Here is a 15,804-nt window from a genome sequence, read left to right on the forward strand (position 1 = left end):
CGAGTATGAGCACTGGCGGAGAATTCATTCAATTGCTGACTTAGCTTGATTTTATATTTTGTTCCTCATCCCAATACAATGACAGCCGTTCTAGCGTTGAGTTGTACTCATCCTCGAAGACACAGGGGCAGCTAGTCGGGACCACGCGATATTTAATTTTCAGGCGAAAGTTTATATCAAGAGCGGTAGAGCCCCTGGGCACTTACTCTTACTCGTCAGTGTACGAACATTTTCAGTAGAAGACAGTAAGTGAACTGAAAACGTGGCTTTTCAAACAAGCATTTTGAAATTGAAGTTTTCAGTTAATTATATATCTTGTTAAATTTGCGACCTAACAGCAGACAAGAAATAACTTTGAGATAAAAACACAGTTTTAAATTTGCAAAACATGTTTCGGATGATCAACATCCATCTTCAGTTACAAATGAACTGCTAGTCGGTGTGATATAAAAGCGAACTTACATAGAATACACGAATACTTAATAAGCACTAGAAAATACAATGGTTAGAAAACCAGGTGTATTTTAACACGGAAAATTAGAATGAAAGTGTTAAATTAACATGATTGACTTATTTGTTTAATGAGGGTTTTTTTTCCACCCGATGTGTAAGTACGTGGAGGCAGCACAAAGCTGCTGGTTTTCGGTTGGATCGCGGGCTCATACCAGGCTGTTCGGAACCCGGTTAAAGCTAACCCATGCAGATTAAAAGTTAACTTAAGTATCATTTTTTTGTTCACAGATGTTTTTCACTGCTTTTGTTTTGTGTAGTTTGAAATTATTCAAACTCCGAAAACAGAAGGCCAAACAATATACAGAGAACCCCAACGCAAAGTTACAAAACTCAAATCAAAATTCTCGCTTCTCGCTTATCCTGGGTTAGCTTAATCGAGCTTTGAACAACCGGCCCAGGAGCTCCGCTTTTAGGCTTGTATACCCTTGTATATGCCCCTGTAAACCCTTGTATACCCCTGTAAACCCCTGTAACCCCTTGTATACCCCTGTAAACCTATGTAAACCTTTGTTTACCCTTGTATACCTCTGTAAGCCCTTGTACACCGCTGTATACCCTTGTGAACCCTTGTATATCCTTGTATACCCCTGTAACCCCTTGCATACCCCTGTAAACCTCTGTACACCTCTGTAACCCCCTGTATACATTGGTAAACCCTTGTATACCCCTGTAAACCCCTGTATATACTTGTATACCCCTGATGTAGTCGACAGTGCGACTACTTTGCATTGGTATTTTAAAAGTTTTAAAATAGTTACTAATCAAAATGGCCACAAATCTGTTGCCTTTGTAATGTACAGCGGTATAGCTTGACTACATCAATTTAACAAATCGAATGTGGTTTAGCGTTGTCTGTAATCTTATCGACGATACGCGTCATCACAGTGGTCAAAATGTTGTGGACTCACGAGGCGCAGCAAATTTTGACCACTGTGATGACGCATATCGTTGTCGATAAGAGTACAGATAACGCTAAACCACATTCGATTTGTTTTTTACCACAATTTCAACGTCAAAGAAAATGTCTTTTTCAGAACACATCAGTGACACACTCGGCTATCGCCTCGTGTGTCTCTTTTTTGTTCTTACCACATTTTGAGGTCATCTGTGATCCATTACTGAACTGCAGACGCACGGCAACATGGAATCTATTTGTTAAATCGACAACGGCAAATTAGCCAATTAGATTGCGAGATTAGCAGCAATTGTGGTAAAAAATTTATTGGAAAACTACTGTTAACCTCCACGATTTTGGGAGACAATTTTTTGGGATCGAATTTTTTCGCAGTTAAATAACATTTTGTAATTTTGGAAGCGAAAGGTGCTTTTACACTTGATTTTTTATGGAAAAGGACAGGACATTTGGCAGATAACGCCAAAACGGTATAGCTAAACTTTGCTCTAATATGAAAGTACTGCGTGCCAAAACAAACATTCTGCAGTTAGTTTAAAAGGTTGAAATTTATTACTATAACTTCGAATTGTCCATGTTCTAACAGCTTAAGGTTTTTAGAGATAAAAGCAAGTATAAGGCGCAAAATACGAGTTAAGCTTTAAGGCAGACAAAGTTAAGCTTTAAGGCAGAGGAACTATCTTGCGTTATTCCAGGTTTTTATGTTGAAATAGTTTGATTACCGAAGAGCCGACGCCACTTGACATATGTTTCGTTTCTTACCATCATCACTGTATGGAAACAGTAAAAAAAAACTTTTTTTTTTTTCATAAAAGGGTGAAGGAAGTAGTGACTGTCAAGCGCTCTTTGTAACGCATGGTATGTTCATTTTACAGACGTAATGTTAATGGTCGGAGGGCACCCCGCACGAACTGCGTTTTCCCCGCTTACCCAGCCAAAATGCAAGCTGAGAACAAGTTTGTTCCCCAAGTAAAGCTTTCAAATCATTAATACCCCCCTATCCTAAATGCGGCCTATGTGCATGAAAATTTGACGCAACCCCCTTTTTATCGGTGAAAAAGATTGTTGGTAGTATATGTATTTTAATACCTAACGATACCTTTTTATTTCTTTTGGACATTTTTTTAAAGTTCCTATTGAAAACCAAGCCCATGGCGGCAATTTTTTCTTCCGAAGACATCGGTGCTGTGAGGTACAAAAAAAACCCCGGAGAATATCGTTGATGTCGAGATGAAAAAAGTATCACGGGTACACTCCACTAAAAAGGTTCTCGGTTAGAAACACAGTGCAAACGGTGAATGAAAATTAGGATACTGGATCAGGAGAAGGCTTATTAGCCATACATGTATGTGTTAGGGAAGGAGAGAGTAGAGTTCATATTTCTAATGTTTATGGAACAGTAATGGCAAAATTTTAGCACGACATAGAGAGATGACTTGCATTAGTGAAAAGGAGGGAGCTCCAGGTAAGGCTTACGAGAAGCGAAATAACTATTTCACGCAAGACAAAGGTTATAAGGATTGTGCTTAGAATTGTCGCAAATTTAAAAACAAAGTAAAATAAAAAATATCGCCGTGATAAATTTCTACTTTCTGCTATTCCCACTCACCTAAGTTTTCTATTAAGATCTCAGACTATACACCTTTTCTAGAGGTAAAGGTCATTCTTGTTTAATAAGAGTTATGTCGCTACATTTTACAGCTGTAAATCTACAAAGCTACAACTACTAATTGCCTTGGCTAATGTAGACAATGTAAACCGACACACATAGTAAAAAAAATCAACACATTTACATCACTGTACACTCAGATCTCATCAAAACACGTATGATGACATTATTTCAACGTATTGTCAAAACGGACTAAAACGTATGCTAAAATGCTAACCAGAGACGAGGTTTCCACTGTAAAATTTACACCTTGAGGACGCTAAGCGTTGATTCAGCACGAGTCGTGATAAATAATCGGATGTACTACACAGTATCCATGATCTGTACACTGAACATACCATAAAATGGTCTGTAGGCTTGTTTGTCCAGTTATTCACACAGGAAAACTCCTGACAAACTTTCATTTCAACAACACTAAGAGTTTCAGATTGAATCTTGCAATCAAAAAATATCCTGAGCTTGTACTCCCTAAATACAAGAATCGTATAGACTGGTAGTTGCCATGGCAACGTTACATCAAGTTGCTTAGCAACCGGCAAAAACTGTGGGTTCACAGATTCTGGCTACATAGACTGCTATTTGCATGTTTTCATTTTTTTCATCAGTGTGAAAGGACTGCTTTTAAAATTTTGATAACGGAAAGAATTTGATTTGGAAAGAAATTAAAACATTGTGCTTCACAGCAAACTTGCTTGCCAATTTGTGTCCAATTTCAAATCATTAAGTACATCCAGACTTACAAATTTCACTGTGTTACAAGTTTGTCAACAATGGACTGGTTTTTCAACAGATTTCAACAGTTATTCTCTCCTGAAGTGTGTGATTATCTGACACAATCAATATTAAATAACAGTAAAATCATTATTATTATCAAATCTGTTGCTGAATATTATTGATCAATATGTAATTAAACAATCTTACAAGTATGTATAAACGTTTGCTCAATGTGAAATCATTGATAAATCATTACTTTCAAGACAATGGCCTATTGATTTGCTTAAAAGTAAACTAAAAACAATAAAAGCTTTCCTTCTAAGAATGGCAAACATACATGTAAATTCCAGTATCAAAAATAACATGTAGAAATATATTACTTCAGCTATAAAAGACCATGTTAAAAATCTCTAAAGGCAGATCTCTTTTTGTTCCAAAAATGTTCAACATGCTTGCTTTTTCCACTTTAATAAGAATTTTCGTGCAAAATGTTTGTCTGCATCCTTGCTGTGCAGGTAATTCATCATTGTACATGTATTGATAGAGTTTTTGTGCGGAGCAAGAAACCAGACAAGTATCCTATTGTTTGGCAACTCCAGTGAAGCTTTGCATTGATTAAACAATCCTGGATACCTGGTGACCTCTGTGTTTCTTTTTCATGATTATTCACTATACGCAAACAATTGTCTCCATTTGGCATGAAAATATGATCATATTTGTCCGTGGACATTATCTTTTCCAAGAAGTGAACGGTTTTTCGAGAGCGTAGCTCGGGAAAACTGCAAGCTTTGAGGAACAGAAAATGTCCAAGGACAAATATACGAGCATATTTTCACACCAAGTGGAGGTAAATGTATTTATCATCCTTCAACTATTTTTTGCAACACATGAAGCATTGAAAATTGTTTCAGTTTCAGCTAGTCCATCTTCAATTATGTGGTGCGTTTAAACCAATCGCACACAAACAAAAGTATTTGATGGATTATAATTATCACTAATCTACACTTCCAGTCACACAAAAAATTCTGATAGTAAAAACTGTAATATTTTCACTGTTGCTACTCACAAGAGATCCAATTTTCTGAATATGTGGCTGTAAAAGACAAGAGGTCAAATACTGTAACATTCATAACAAACGTTTACTCAGCAGGATCATTTGCACAGAGTTCACTTAGAAATCTTTGCCTAAGGTTCTTCAAATTTCAATTTTTTAAAACCAAAATAATTGCTCTTCATATCACCTCCCTCTAAAAACTTTTAGAAATGCTGTCATTTGTCTATCTCCAAAATGAGCTGGTGAAAACATTACTTTCTTCTATTTTTCTAATGTGAGTTACATATACACGTATATAGATATTCTCTAGAGCTCTACAGGAAAAGTTTTAAGGAAAGAGTTTCGAAGCAGACAACCTCAAGGAAAAAAAATGCATCTCTACTTGCCCACTCTAATGAGCAAATCTTCATCTGCCACTGATAGTTACTAACGTAAAAATTAAAATAATTTCAACATTAAAATACTAAAAGCACTGTTATGTACACTAATAATGAGTGAAAAATTAAGAATTATTCTTTGACTTTCCATCTCCTACTTCACGAACAAAAGACAAAAGCAATATCACAATAAATGTGAAGACCAGTAGAGTAGCAAAGACCTTAAGGACCTCTTGTCTACCCTTCATTGTTTTTGTAGTTGCCTCATTCACTGGCGATCTTTTGATAGGTGTCTTGTTAACAACAGATTCTTCTTGCTTGATATTTGGTTCCTCAACTGACTGGACTTTGGTGGTGACAACTTCCTGTTTTTCTTCGTTTGCCTCACTTTTGTAAGGAAGTGGTCCTATAATGCAAGGAAATTAAACATTTCAGTCACAAGATGATGAACAACACACATACTGTCTCAATACAGAATGACTTGGGTATTACCTGGTAGAGTGCAAATGATGGATGGTAGATGACTATACACAGGGTTCGTACCCTTTTTCAGAAACAAATTTCCAGGACTTTTCCAGGACTCAGATTGATTTTTCCAGGACTCTAAAATTCACATTAACCCTTTCACTCCCAAGATCTTAATGTTAATTCTCCTTACTGTCTGCCATACATTTCGTATTTTCTTTTACTTGAGTTTAACAGATTTCCAGAACTTTCCAGGACCAGTAGCCCTTTTCCAGGACTTTCCAGTCCTGGAAAATGTCACAATAAAATTCCAGGACTTTCCAGGTTTTCCAGGACCCATGCAAACCCTGTATACATAGGGTGATGAAAGACTTAAAAGAATTTTATGCTTTACTTTTGCACTCCAGATAAGAATTCCCTGAGCCATTGTATCCAATATAGAAATACAGCAGTGTAGATGTAGTTAAACTGTTTGTTAGAAACCAATGTTGCAAGATTTAAAGGTAAGGCAAGAGACCCAGCAGGCCAGAGCTTATCCTGGTTTCTGTAGCATGAAACGACTTGCCTAAGGAGTATTTCTACTCCCCCTGGATGGGATGCTGGTCCATTGCAGGGTTGACCCCAGCATTAAGTTCGCCGGTACCCATTTCTACACCTGGGTGGAGGGAGGCACTGTAAGGGTAAAGTGCCCAAGAACAAAACACAATGTCCCTGGCCAGAGCTCGAACATGGACCACTCGATCTGGAAGATGAGCACCACTAACCATGAGGCCACCCACCTCCCAAGATTTAAAACATCACCCAAAATTGAAACTTATTTATTGTATCCAGGAGTGTCACTAAGGGGGAGCTGCCTTCTAATTTCTCTGGCTGAAGGAGATCTCAAATCTGGCTGAAAACAAAGATTGGGTAAACTTTGGAGCTACTAGGCAGACGTGTGTTCTTGTAGCTCTCTTTTAGGAACAGCATCCAAAAAATCCACAGGCTGCTGTTTTATTTTCAAGTTTTTTTGGACTGTTGCCATGAGGTTACTATTAAAAAAAGCACCACCAAAAGTCTGATGCAAGTTTTCTTGTTACAGGGTTATAAGACTTGATGTACTGTTCTCGGTACATGTATGTCGAGATTGGTTTGATTTTCAGATTGACAATCCAATTTTCAAAGTTGCCTTCCATTAGGAAAATCCTTTTCAATAGATCTTGTGAGAATATTGTGAAAGACATACATGTAGTAACAGTGTTTTAGAAATTATTTGTGGTGGATTTTCACAGAACATTTTGTATTTTTGTCAAGATTGAAGAGAAATTTGACATTCTTCAGGAAAGGTTTATAAAGCAGTGGTTGGTTTTCACAAAATATTTTGTATTTTTGTCAAGATCAAAGAGAGCCCAAGGTAAAGTCTGCATACGAGCCAAGTGACCCACCAGGGCGGAGCTTATCCAGGTTTCTATAGCATGAAGCAACTAGGAGTATTTCTACCCCCCCCCCCCCCCCTAGATGGGATGCTAGTGCACTGCAGAGTTACCCCAAGCATTACATTTGCAGGTACTCAGTTATAACTGAGTGGAGAGAGGCACTGTGAGAGTAAAGTGTCTTGCCCAAGAACACAACACAATGTCCCTGGCCAGGGCTTGAACCTGAACTGCTTGATCTGGAGTCGGGCGCACTAACCATGAGGCCACCGCACCTCCCCCAACAAAGTTACAAATTTTCCTGAATAGTTTGTGGTATGTACTGAGTGGTACTGTCCAGTGTCAATCTGAGTTTCTTTTAACAGTGGTACACTAGCAAGACAACATTATACCACATGCACACTTTGCAGCAAAGAACTTGCCTTTCCTCCTGCGAAGTATCCTGTAGTCTGATGATTCTGTTGTATTTGGTGTTTTTAGTTTTGTGTAATCTTCATCAACTGGCTGAACTTCTTCTTTTGATTGTACTTGTTGGACTGCTTTATTTCTCTATTGGAAATGATACATACAAATAAAAAATAATATGTAACACTTTTGTTTTCAAAGCACACAAGCAGAGCATTAAGATACTTGACAGCCATAAAATGAAATCATTTTATGATTATATTATTTTAACATGTATCAACATATATATGAAACTTTATGGGTTTGCTTCAAGGATGTTTTGGTGTTGAGATAAAGGACTTATACTGTAACAAGGTCTCTCTAACTGAGCTACAATGGGATAAGCGAACCAGTGTGTGCTGATTTCCCTTCTGCAAAACATAGTATGATATAGAGCAAATAGGAACACTGCCACATTTCTTGAACAGCATGCCACATGTGCATGTAGAACATTACAGTGTACATATTACAACTTGCTACTACAGGGCTTGAAGTTAACTTGTTAGTCCACTTACAAAGTTTTGCTAGTAAGATGTTTTCCACTAGCAAACTGGTGAGACCACTAGCAAATTCTTTCCAACTGTTTGGGAGACATGGATGATTCTAACCCACAAATGTTTGCTAGGGGATATTTTTCTCACTCGCAGATTATCAAAATTACTTGCATTTTGTGAGTTTATGAACGTTAATTTTGATCCCTGGCTACCACCTATTTATACTCCTGGGTGGAGAAAGACAAAAAGTCAAGAGATTTTCCTAAACATGCACACCACATCTAAAATAGTGCCCCAAAGCTGTATCCTCAAGGACTTTAAGATCACATAGTTTTTCAGTGATTTCATGGGATAACAGCTTCCGACTGCAAAGCATTGTCTCTGATGCCTCACACGAAGAAAAATATTTTTCAGTAGTGAAATGCTGTAGGTTTTAGAGCCAACCTGTTTTGTTTTTTTTTATAAATAAAGATTTTCAAACATAAATTTCTAGATTTGAATTGACCTAGTTTTCAGATCTTCGTTGGTCCTGTGTATTTAGAATTACACAAGGATAGAAATATAATGCTTCCATCCCAGGAGGACTCCATGATTTTTGCACATTTTACATTTCTACATTAATCATGTAGTAATAATGTAATTAGCAATCATATCAGGGATGTCACTAAAGGCTGGCTGCCAACTACTATAATCTGAGGTGGATACTGGAGTTTAGAGAAGGGGGTTTGATATATATGGGCCGATCCCCTTTAGGGGGTCCAGGGTCATCCCCCCAAAAAATTTTCAAAATTGAAGCCCTCAGAAATAGGATTTTTGAGGCCAAGACAGTGTGTTATGATGTCTCATATTTTTAGGGGGTTCAACCAAACCACTCCAACCCTCCTAGATCTGCCCCAGGTAATTTCGCCAGCTGAAAAAGAATTTTATTCACACAAAAAGAGACTTGGATAACCTTTGAGCTGCCAAGACTAGAAAAGCCAGCTGGGCTTGTTAATGAGCTCCCTTAGTATTTTCTTAGCTCTACTGCATCCCACCATGTATACATGTATATACAGTTGAATTAACAAATTTGATTTTTAAAAACACCTTGGAGGTCCTCGCTTTTCTCCCTGGTGAAGGTGATCTTGTTTTAGTGAACTGTTTGATTATGGAATGGCAACCACGTAAATTTTTCACTGGCTCCCAAGAGTCTTCATCTGGACCAAAGCCTTTCCAGTGGACCAGATATTCTACTTTACCATTTCTTGTTCTTTTGCCAAGAATACGTTCAACCTACAAAATAACCATGCGATTTGTGGAACAGTTATTAAATATTACTTAAAACTTAAAGCGAAAAAAAAGTCTCCCTTGATCTTTGGACAATATGATTTATAAAGCTCTCAAATTACGTGTACATATGTTTCATTAACTAGACAGATGACTATAATGTCTATAATGAATTTTCTTGTGTGCAGCCCTAACGGAAATTTTTCAAGGATCTTCAAATATCTATAGCAGATTTTCATTTGGATTCCCCAAAGATTTTCCAGAGTTTTTTTGTCCAGGTACAGGGATTGTCCATAAGATTCCTCAATGATGTTCCAACAATACTCAAAATCCTGCAATAGTTTGTAACCTCAAGGATCTTTCAAGATCTTGCAAAAACTTTGATGTCCTTGACCAGGATCTCTAAAGATCTTGATGAAGATCATCAGAAAGATCCTCAAAGATCCTTGAAAGATTTTTACCAGGGCTGGATTCCTTAAAGATTCTGAAAGACCCAGCAAAGAGTTTTACTAAGATCCTGTCTGATATTTATCTTATCAAGGATCTAAATTACATGGAAGTTTTTTGTAAGATCCATTAAGAATTTCTGAAACATTCGTTTGGGGACTTTGGAACGTCTTTTCACAGGTGCTACAAGGATATTTGCACGGAAGGCTTACACGAAAGCGTAATGAATCTTAAAAATAAATGAAACTAAAAGATTTTGCTAAACAAACACTGATTATTATGCAACATCTGGTCTAAAACATTTGACTTAGATCAAATAAATATTCAACCAAAGTGTTGCGTGATGAACAACGTTTGATCGTCTCTGTTTATACAGCATGAGGTTACGTACAAAAACAACACAAGATAACACAGGAAGTTTGGGAGTTAAAAAAATAAAAGGGTTCATACATTAATCTGAACATAACAATGTGAATAAGTCAGATGGCCCTGATAATCCAGTTTCTCCACATAGTGCTTACTTTTGAAGCGTCAGTTTAATTATTTAACGACATAACGTATTGATCAGAAATCTCACCACCAGCCGAGTTCAAACATTTGACACGGAGTAGACAAGATTTAAAAACAAGCTGTTATATCAAGGCCAAACACAAAGGATTTCTGATTTACAGACCTCCCATTAACAATATTAAAGCTTCAGTCATTTAAGGATAACCACTCGTTATTTACCTCAAATAATTCTCCCTCTGACTCAGATGAAAGCGGAGATCTAACCGACGCCATCTTTATGAATGTTTAGTCAAACAGCGCGCGCAAAAATTTAGATCACGTGACATGCAGTGAAGGCCTGGATGCTGTGCCGGATGCTGGCTTGTAACAACAAAGACACTTCATGCCCTTTTACACAACACATTATGGCTATTTGTGCCAGCCTGACTGTTTTCTGCGTGTTGGCGCGCAAACTGGACTACATTTTCAGCTTACAAACAGCTGAAGTTTTTGCAGGATTTGTGCTCTACTCCAGGCTAAGATGAAGCGATGGAAGTCGAATTAAACTTAAGGGCCAAACGCTCGAGGAACGATTCATCAGGCACGGAAGATGCAGAGCTTAAATTCAAACGTTTGTTGGGTAAGCTGTTCGCATAGCTAGGGCGCAATTTTACTTTCTGTCAGTTGTACATGTAGTGATGTAGATTAGGCGCCAGTTGTTCAAGGGATGGGTAACGCTGTCCGGTGGATAGCCTAGTATACTTTGTCAAAGATGATCCACTAGATAGTGATTTATGTGGTGGACAGAGTCATTCACTCTGTGAACAACCGAAGATTTCCAGCTGGAACAGGGACGTAACTACAGTGGAACCACGCCTTACGGTCACCTCTTTAATACGGCCACCTTGTTATTACAACCACTTTGTTTTGTCCCGGCAAAACGCCCATACATTTTCTTGTAAGAAAACCCCGTTAGTACGGCGGCCCCATTAATACCGATACGGCCGACGGCCACATTCTGAAATCCCAACCTGTATAATCCTTTATAATTTCACCCCGTTTATACGGCCACTGAAACTACTTATGTCCATCTTTCCATTGATAATACTTTACACACTAATGCAAGTTTCAGTTTTTATTTTTTAACTATCTCTGCATTCCAGATGCTTATTAAAGAACAGCTGTTTAGCAGTGTAATTGTGATGTATTTGTTGCTAAGACATCACTCAATTTAGAACAGTCGTGAGGTTTGACCCTACGCTGTTAATATGGCCACCCTGTTAATACGGCCAAATTTTCATGGCCCGTTGGTGGCCGAATTTATAGGGTTCGACTGTAACTTATCACGGTTTTGGATTAGCCATCTTGATGGTCTAGGCAACAGTGTTAGATAGTACAGTTTTTGTATGAGAATCTGCTGGCAAACAACTACTGAACAGTTTATGGATAGCAAAGTTAAGATACTAGACAAAGGATTGAAGGGACCAAATTTGAGAGATGTTGCCATGTTAGAAAGCATCTAGTGGCGTTATTAATTTTTCATCCTATTATTTCATGCTGTTATTTTCCCTTGAGGAGGACTGGGAAGTGATAGCATGATATAAAAAATTATTACAGTTCTGGATCTGCATGTGTACAGCTGGTCTTGAAAAGTTTTTCAATAGTTTCCATATCCTTGAGAATAAAAAATTAACATTTTTTTTCTTGTAGAATTCCTAGATTGTTTATCAGCAGTCCCCGCATTTTGTTGGCAAGTGATTGAGTATAAATGAAGATAGAAATTGCGTATTGACATAAACTGTTAGACAAGAAAAAAGTCAAAAGTCTTGGAATGTTTGATTTCTGTGTCGTCTAATACATGACACTACATGTATGTAGCTTTCACCTTGACAAGCAATACCATAAACTGGTGCTTAGAACCCCCTCCCCCCACCTACTTACAAGCCCCCATTTTATAGGCAGCAAGGCCTATCTATCTGTAAACCAAAAAGTACCTCTGGTTATAAGCAAGAGCAGGGTTGTCATTATTTCTTTAGTCACCTGTAGCCTTATTCTCCACACCCATAGCAAATTTGTTACTTTGTGGGTGAATTCTCTAAACAACAGGGAATTTTATCCGTAGCATCAAGGGAAAATCAAGCATACTCAGCCGTAACAGGTGTTACGGCTTATGGCCCTTAATGACAGCCCTGAAGAGTATAATAGTATAAGCCCCCCTCTAGCTTTCCTTGTTTAAAGTGATATTAAGCACTTTCACAGAACTTATTATTATGGCATTTTAAATCTTAATTAGCCCATTGACTCCCGTGCTGCTCGTAACCGGCCGTGACAAGCGTTAGCCTTTCTTCCACTTCTGACCAAAATTGGCATCATCTATACTCAACTTCAGCAGGAGGAAAAGATCTTTCCAATGATACCCAGATCAGAGTGATAGGCTCAATGGAGCCTGAAATATGCATGAAAATGCTCTGAAATTTGAGTGAAAAACTTACAGCAAAATTTCCTGCGACTTCACTACTCTTAGCTACTCCATGGTAAAAATTGCCCATCTCGATGATGCTTTCTCAGCAATTTTTGAACTAGACGAAAGCACAGTAGAAGGTCAATCACTGCAGCAAAAAGATAAGAAAAGGAGAAAAAGGAAAGGCAAAAAAAAATTAAAATAAGAGAAAAGCCTAAATATGTAGGTCACTTTCTCGTCTTGAAATTTTGATTTCTGCGCATGCCTGAGCAAAAGTGTTGTAAAAATGCGATGCTAGAGGAAAGAAAGGCATGCTGTCATGTTGCAAATGCCTTTTTGAAAAGATTGGAGCTAATTTGACCCATATCAAGGCTGAAAATCTCCAAAAAAAAATTGTTTGTGGCAAGAAGCTCCAGGAGTCATTGGGTTAAAAACCAGGGAATGAAAAACATATTTCTATCAACACTTCTGTAGCTCATTTTGAAACAATTTTTTTATTGTGGTTGTGAGCCCCCATGCATATAGGCCCCTCCTTATATAAGCCTATCCGACCCCCCATATAAAGTTGTATAACCACTGGGCTTATAAGTATCAGTTTATGGTATGCATGTAATATATTTTTTTGAGATTTCTGTTAACATTTTAGAGAAATGACCTTGACCTCAAAATGTTGTTTTGTTTTTGCATAGAAAACAGTCGAACAACTGACCTTCCAAGTGCTGCTGAAACACAGGATAAGCTGAGGAAGACAGTCCTGCAGCTGGTTGATGATAACCTAAGTTTTGAGGGCATACTGAGAGAGGTGTGTTACTGACAATTCAGTGTCCTTGATTAAACAAAGCAGTCATTGACGCTGTAAAACATTCTAACTTGTGGCGTTTTTTCCTGGACTGACAAAGATTACCTTTTGTGGCCATGTGTTACCTGTATGTTCCTCATAAACATCTGTCAATAAACCAGCACGTTCCATGCTAATCTTATACTGTTACCAAGATCTGCTTGTGCTTCTTAGTTGTTCCTAAGGAGCTGTTCATTATTTCTGCCTAAGGGGTAAGGGGTGTTCTTCATGAATCCTGGTATGTGTAAATAAACATATATGGATTTTTAACCAAGCATGAGGTCAAGATAGCTGGATAATGGCCAAGTTCTTTTTTGCATGTTTATGGACTTGTTCTTGATCGAACAAGCTTGGTCAATAGAGGATTTATTATATGGAAAACTATTTTCTTGTGGGACATAGCAGGAAATCTGGAGCAAGCAAGATAGCATCATGTTGCCTGCTCAGCTAGCCAATCACAGTGCAGGATTTGGTTCAACTTGCCCGCTCACTGAGCAAGCCAGGCTTATAACAAGTTTGGTTCTGACTGATTTATAGAGTGAAGATTGTGTGCACTGTAACCCACATGAAGATGAGCTCAAGGTGCAATCATGTTCCTCCCTTACTGGTGAGTCCCTCAAGCAAAACAGCTTGCTTCTTAACCACATGTTTGTCTCTAGTTTATTATTTCCAAAAGTGTAGTGTAAAATTCATGGTCTTTGCTTATGAATGTTTACAAAAAACACATGAGCTGTAATGGTGTCTAGTAGTTTGAAAAACTAGATTGAATGCACACATTTTTAGTGGATGTCTCAAGTGAAACATACAGAGTTCCTTCCTCAAGGTTATCGTTATTGTTTTCTTTATGCTACAACTCATCCACATCCCATTTTAACTGCAGTCTGTTGATCATTCTGTTGATGAGGTGCATATGGACCATCAACTCGTGGGCCTTTTGTTCTCTGTTGCTGAGATTTTTTGATACCAATATTTTCTAAAATAGGTCAATTTTCCACTGGCTGATGAAGAGAAGGAAGAATTAATATGTTTTCTCATGCACTACCCTTGGTTTCTTTAAGGCTGATTCAATGTTCATACAGTATGATATGAACTTGTCACATGTAACTTATGGATTGAACAGTTGCTTTTGTTGCTTTCTGCAAATTAGTGGAAAAGAGACTGCATGACTATGCTGTCAGTGTAGGAAATAACAGATTGGTGTAGAATAGACCAAGGAAAGAAAACTTTCAACGGCCTTTTCAATTTCAAATTCATATCTTTTGGCTCCTGTAATGAGCCAGGAACCTTCCAGAGGCTTCACAGTTAGTGGACCTTGTTGTGTTACAGTGGCAGGTTTGTCTTTTGTTCCTAAGATCAGACATAATCATGCCATTATGGCTGTGACTAAGGTATTCCTGGAACAACTAAAAGAATTCTTTTACATGAATTTCCAGGTGTATCTACCCTGCAGGTCTCTCTGTTCATGAGATGTCAGCACACAGCCTAGTACAGTACTATAATCTTTAAGTAGTATAGCAGAGACCTACAGCACTTAACATCATTTGATAATTATGATGATCCATGCAATTGCATCTTTTCATTTCCAGTGGAAAGCTGTGTTGACCTGCTAAAATTTGAGGCTTCCAAGGCTTCATGTCCTTTAGACTTGCTGGCTGCAGAAAGTCTCGCTAGAAGACTTATAACTATTTGCAACTCCTCGGAACAGTTGTTGTCAAAGAACCAGCTGGTAATGCTGTGAAACATAATTATATGTTTGTTCAATTATCTAAAGATATGTAAACGTGGATAGTCCAAACATTCCTAAAATTTAATATAATACAGTTATGATTCAATTTAACATCCTTCTTCCAAAAAGCGCCTCAAAATGAAAGTAACACTGGAGACTTTGACATAAAATAGACTGATCAGATTGAACAAATTATGAAGTCTACTTTCTCGTGTGAGTGCAATATTGAACATTATGATTATCATAGCCCCTAACAGTTCTTTGTCTCATCATCACAGTATTATAGCACATTCAGATTTAAATGTTACAAAAGAAATAAGTGCCCATCTCAGTAAGTGCCCCCTCTCCAATAAGCACCCTTTCATGAGCTACTAAACAATGAAATTAGCGCCTTGGGTGCTACATGTAAATAGAGTCATTACAATATGACAATTCTTCAGTATACGTTTAAACCAGTATAATGTATGTTTAAGCCAGGATAATTATTGATTAATAAGAAAAACTGATTTTTTTTTCCCAAAA

General features: G+C 37.7%; 2 protein-coding genes across 3 annotated transcripts in view; one reads left to right on the top strand and one right to left on the bottom strand.

Moving 5' to 3' along the window:
* Positions 1 to 3,069: 3,069 nt before the first annotated feature.
* Positions 3,070 to 10,609, bottom strand: LOC110055323 (M-phase phosphoprotein 8-like). The gene is made up of 4 exons (XM_020761706.2): positions 10,498 to 10,609; positions 9,142 to 9,327; positions 7,540 to 7,666; positions 3,070 to 5,646 (listed from the first exon to the last, which is right to left on the bottom strand). The coding sequence occupies exons 1-4, from the start codon at positions 10,549 to 10,551 to the stop codon at positions 5,366 to 5,368; spliced, it is 648 nt and encodes a 215-aa protein (XP_020617365.2). The 5' UTR covers positions 10,552 to 10,609; the 3' UTR covers positions 3,070 to 5,365.
* A 67-nt stretch (positions 10,610 to 10,676) lies between these two features.
* The window catches only part of LOC110054844 (Fanconi anemia group A protein homolog), a 32,346-nt gene continuing 27,218 nt past the window's right edge, over positions 10,677 to 15,804 (top strand). The window contains exons 1-4 of one of the 2 annotated variants that reach the window (XM_089297624.1): positions 10,677 to 10,897; positions 13,408 to 13,520; positions 14,094 to 14,163; positions 15,143 to 15,282. In XM_089297624.1, coding sequence (XP_089153750.1) covers positions 10,807 to 10,897; positions 13,408 to 13,520; positions 14,094 to 14,163; positions 15,143 to 15,282 — 414 coding nt within the window. In that variant the 5' untranslated portion in view covers positions 10,677 to 10,806. The remainder of the gene's footprint in view (positions 10,898 to 13,407; positions 13,521 to 14,093; positions 14,164 to 15,142; positions 15,283 to 15,804) is intronic. The other variant, XM_089297623.1, reaches the window with a different exon arrangement.

The sequence above is a fragment of the Orbicella faveolata genome, unplaced genomic scaffold (assembly GCF_042242905.1).
Source record: "Orbicella faveolata isolate gen_17 unplaced genomic scaffold, um_ofav_v1 contig_3, whole genome shotgun sequence".
Lineage (NCBI taxonomy): Eukaryota > Metazoa > Cnidaria > Anthozoa > Scleractinia > Merulinidae > Orbicella > Orbicella faveolata.

Bases quoted from the DNA above. Each gene is read 5' to 3' on its own strand.
- LOC110055323 (XM_020761706.2), bottom strand. From the start codon at position 10,551: ATGGCGTCGGTTAGATCTCCGCTTTCATCTGAGTCAGAGGGAGAATTA. The intron at 9,328-10,497 runs GTAAATAACGAG...GTTATTTTGTAG, and splicing joins CAGAGGGAGAATTATTTGAG to GTTGAACGTATTCTTGGCAA. The intron at 7,667-9,141 runs GTGTTTTTAAAA...CATTTCCAATAG, and splicing joins GAAAAGCGAGGACCTCCAAG to AGAAATAAAGCAGTCCAACA.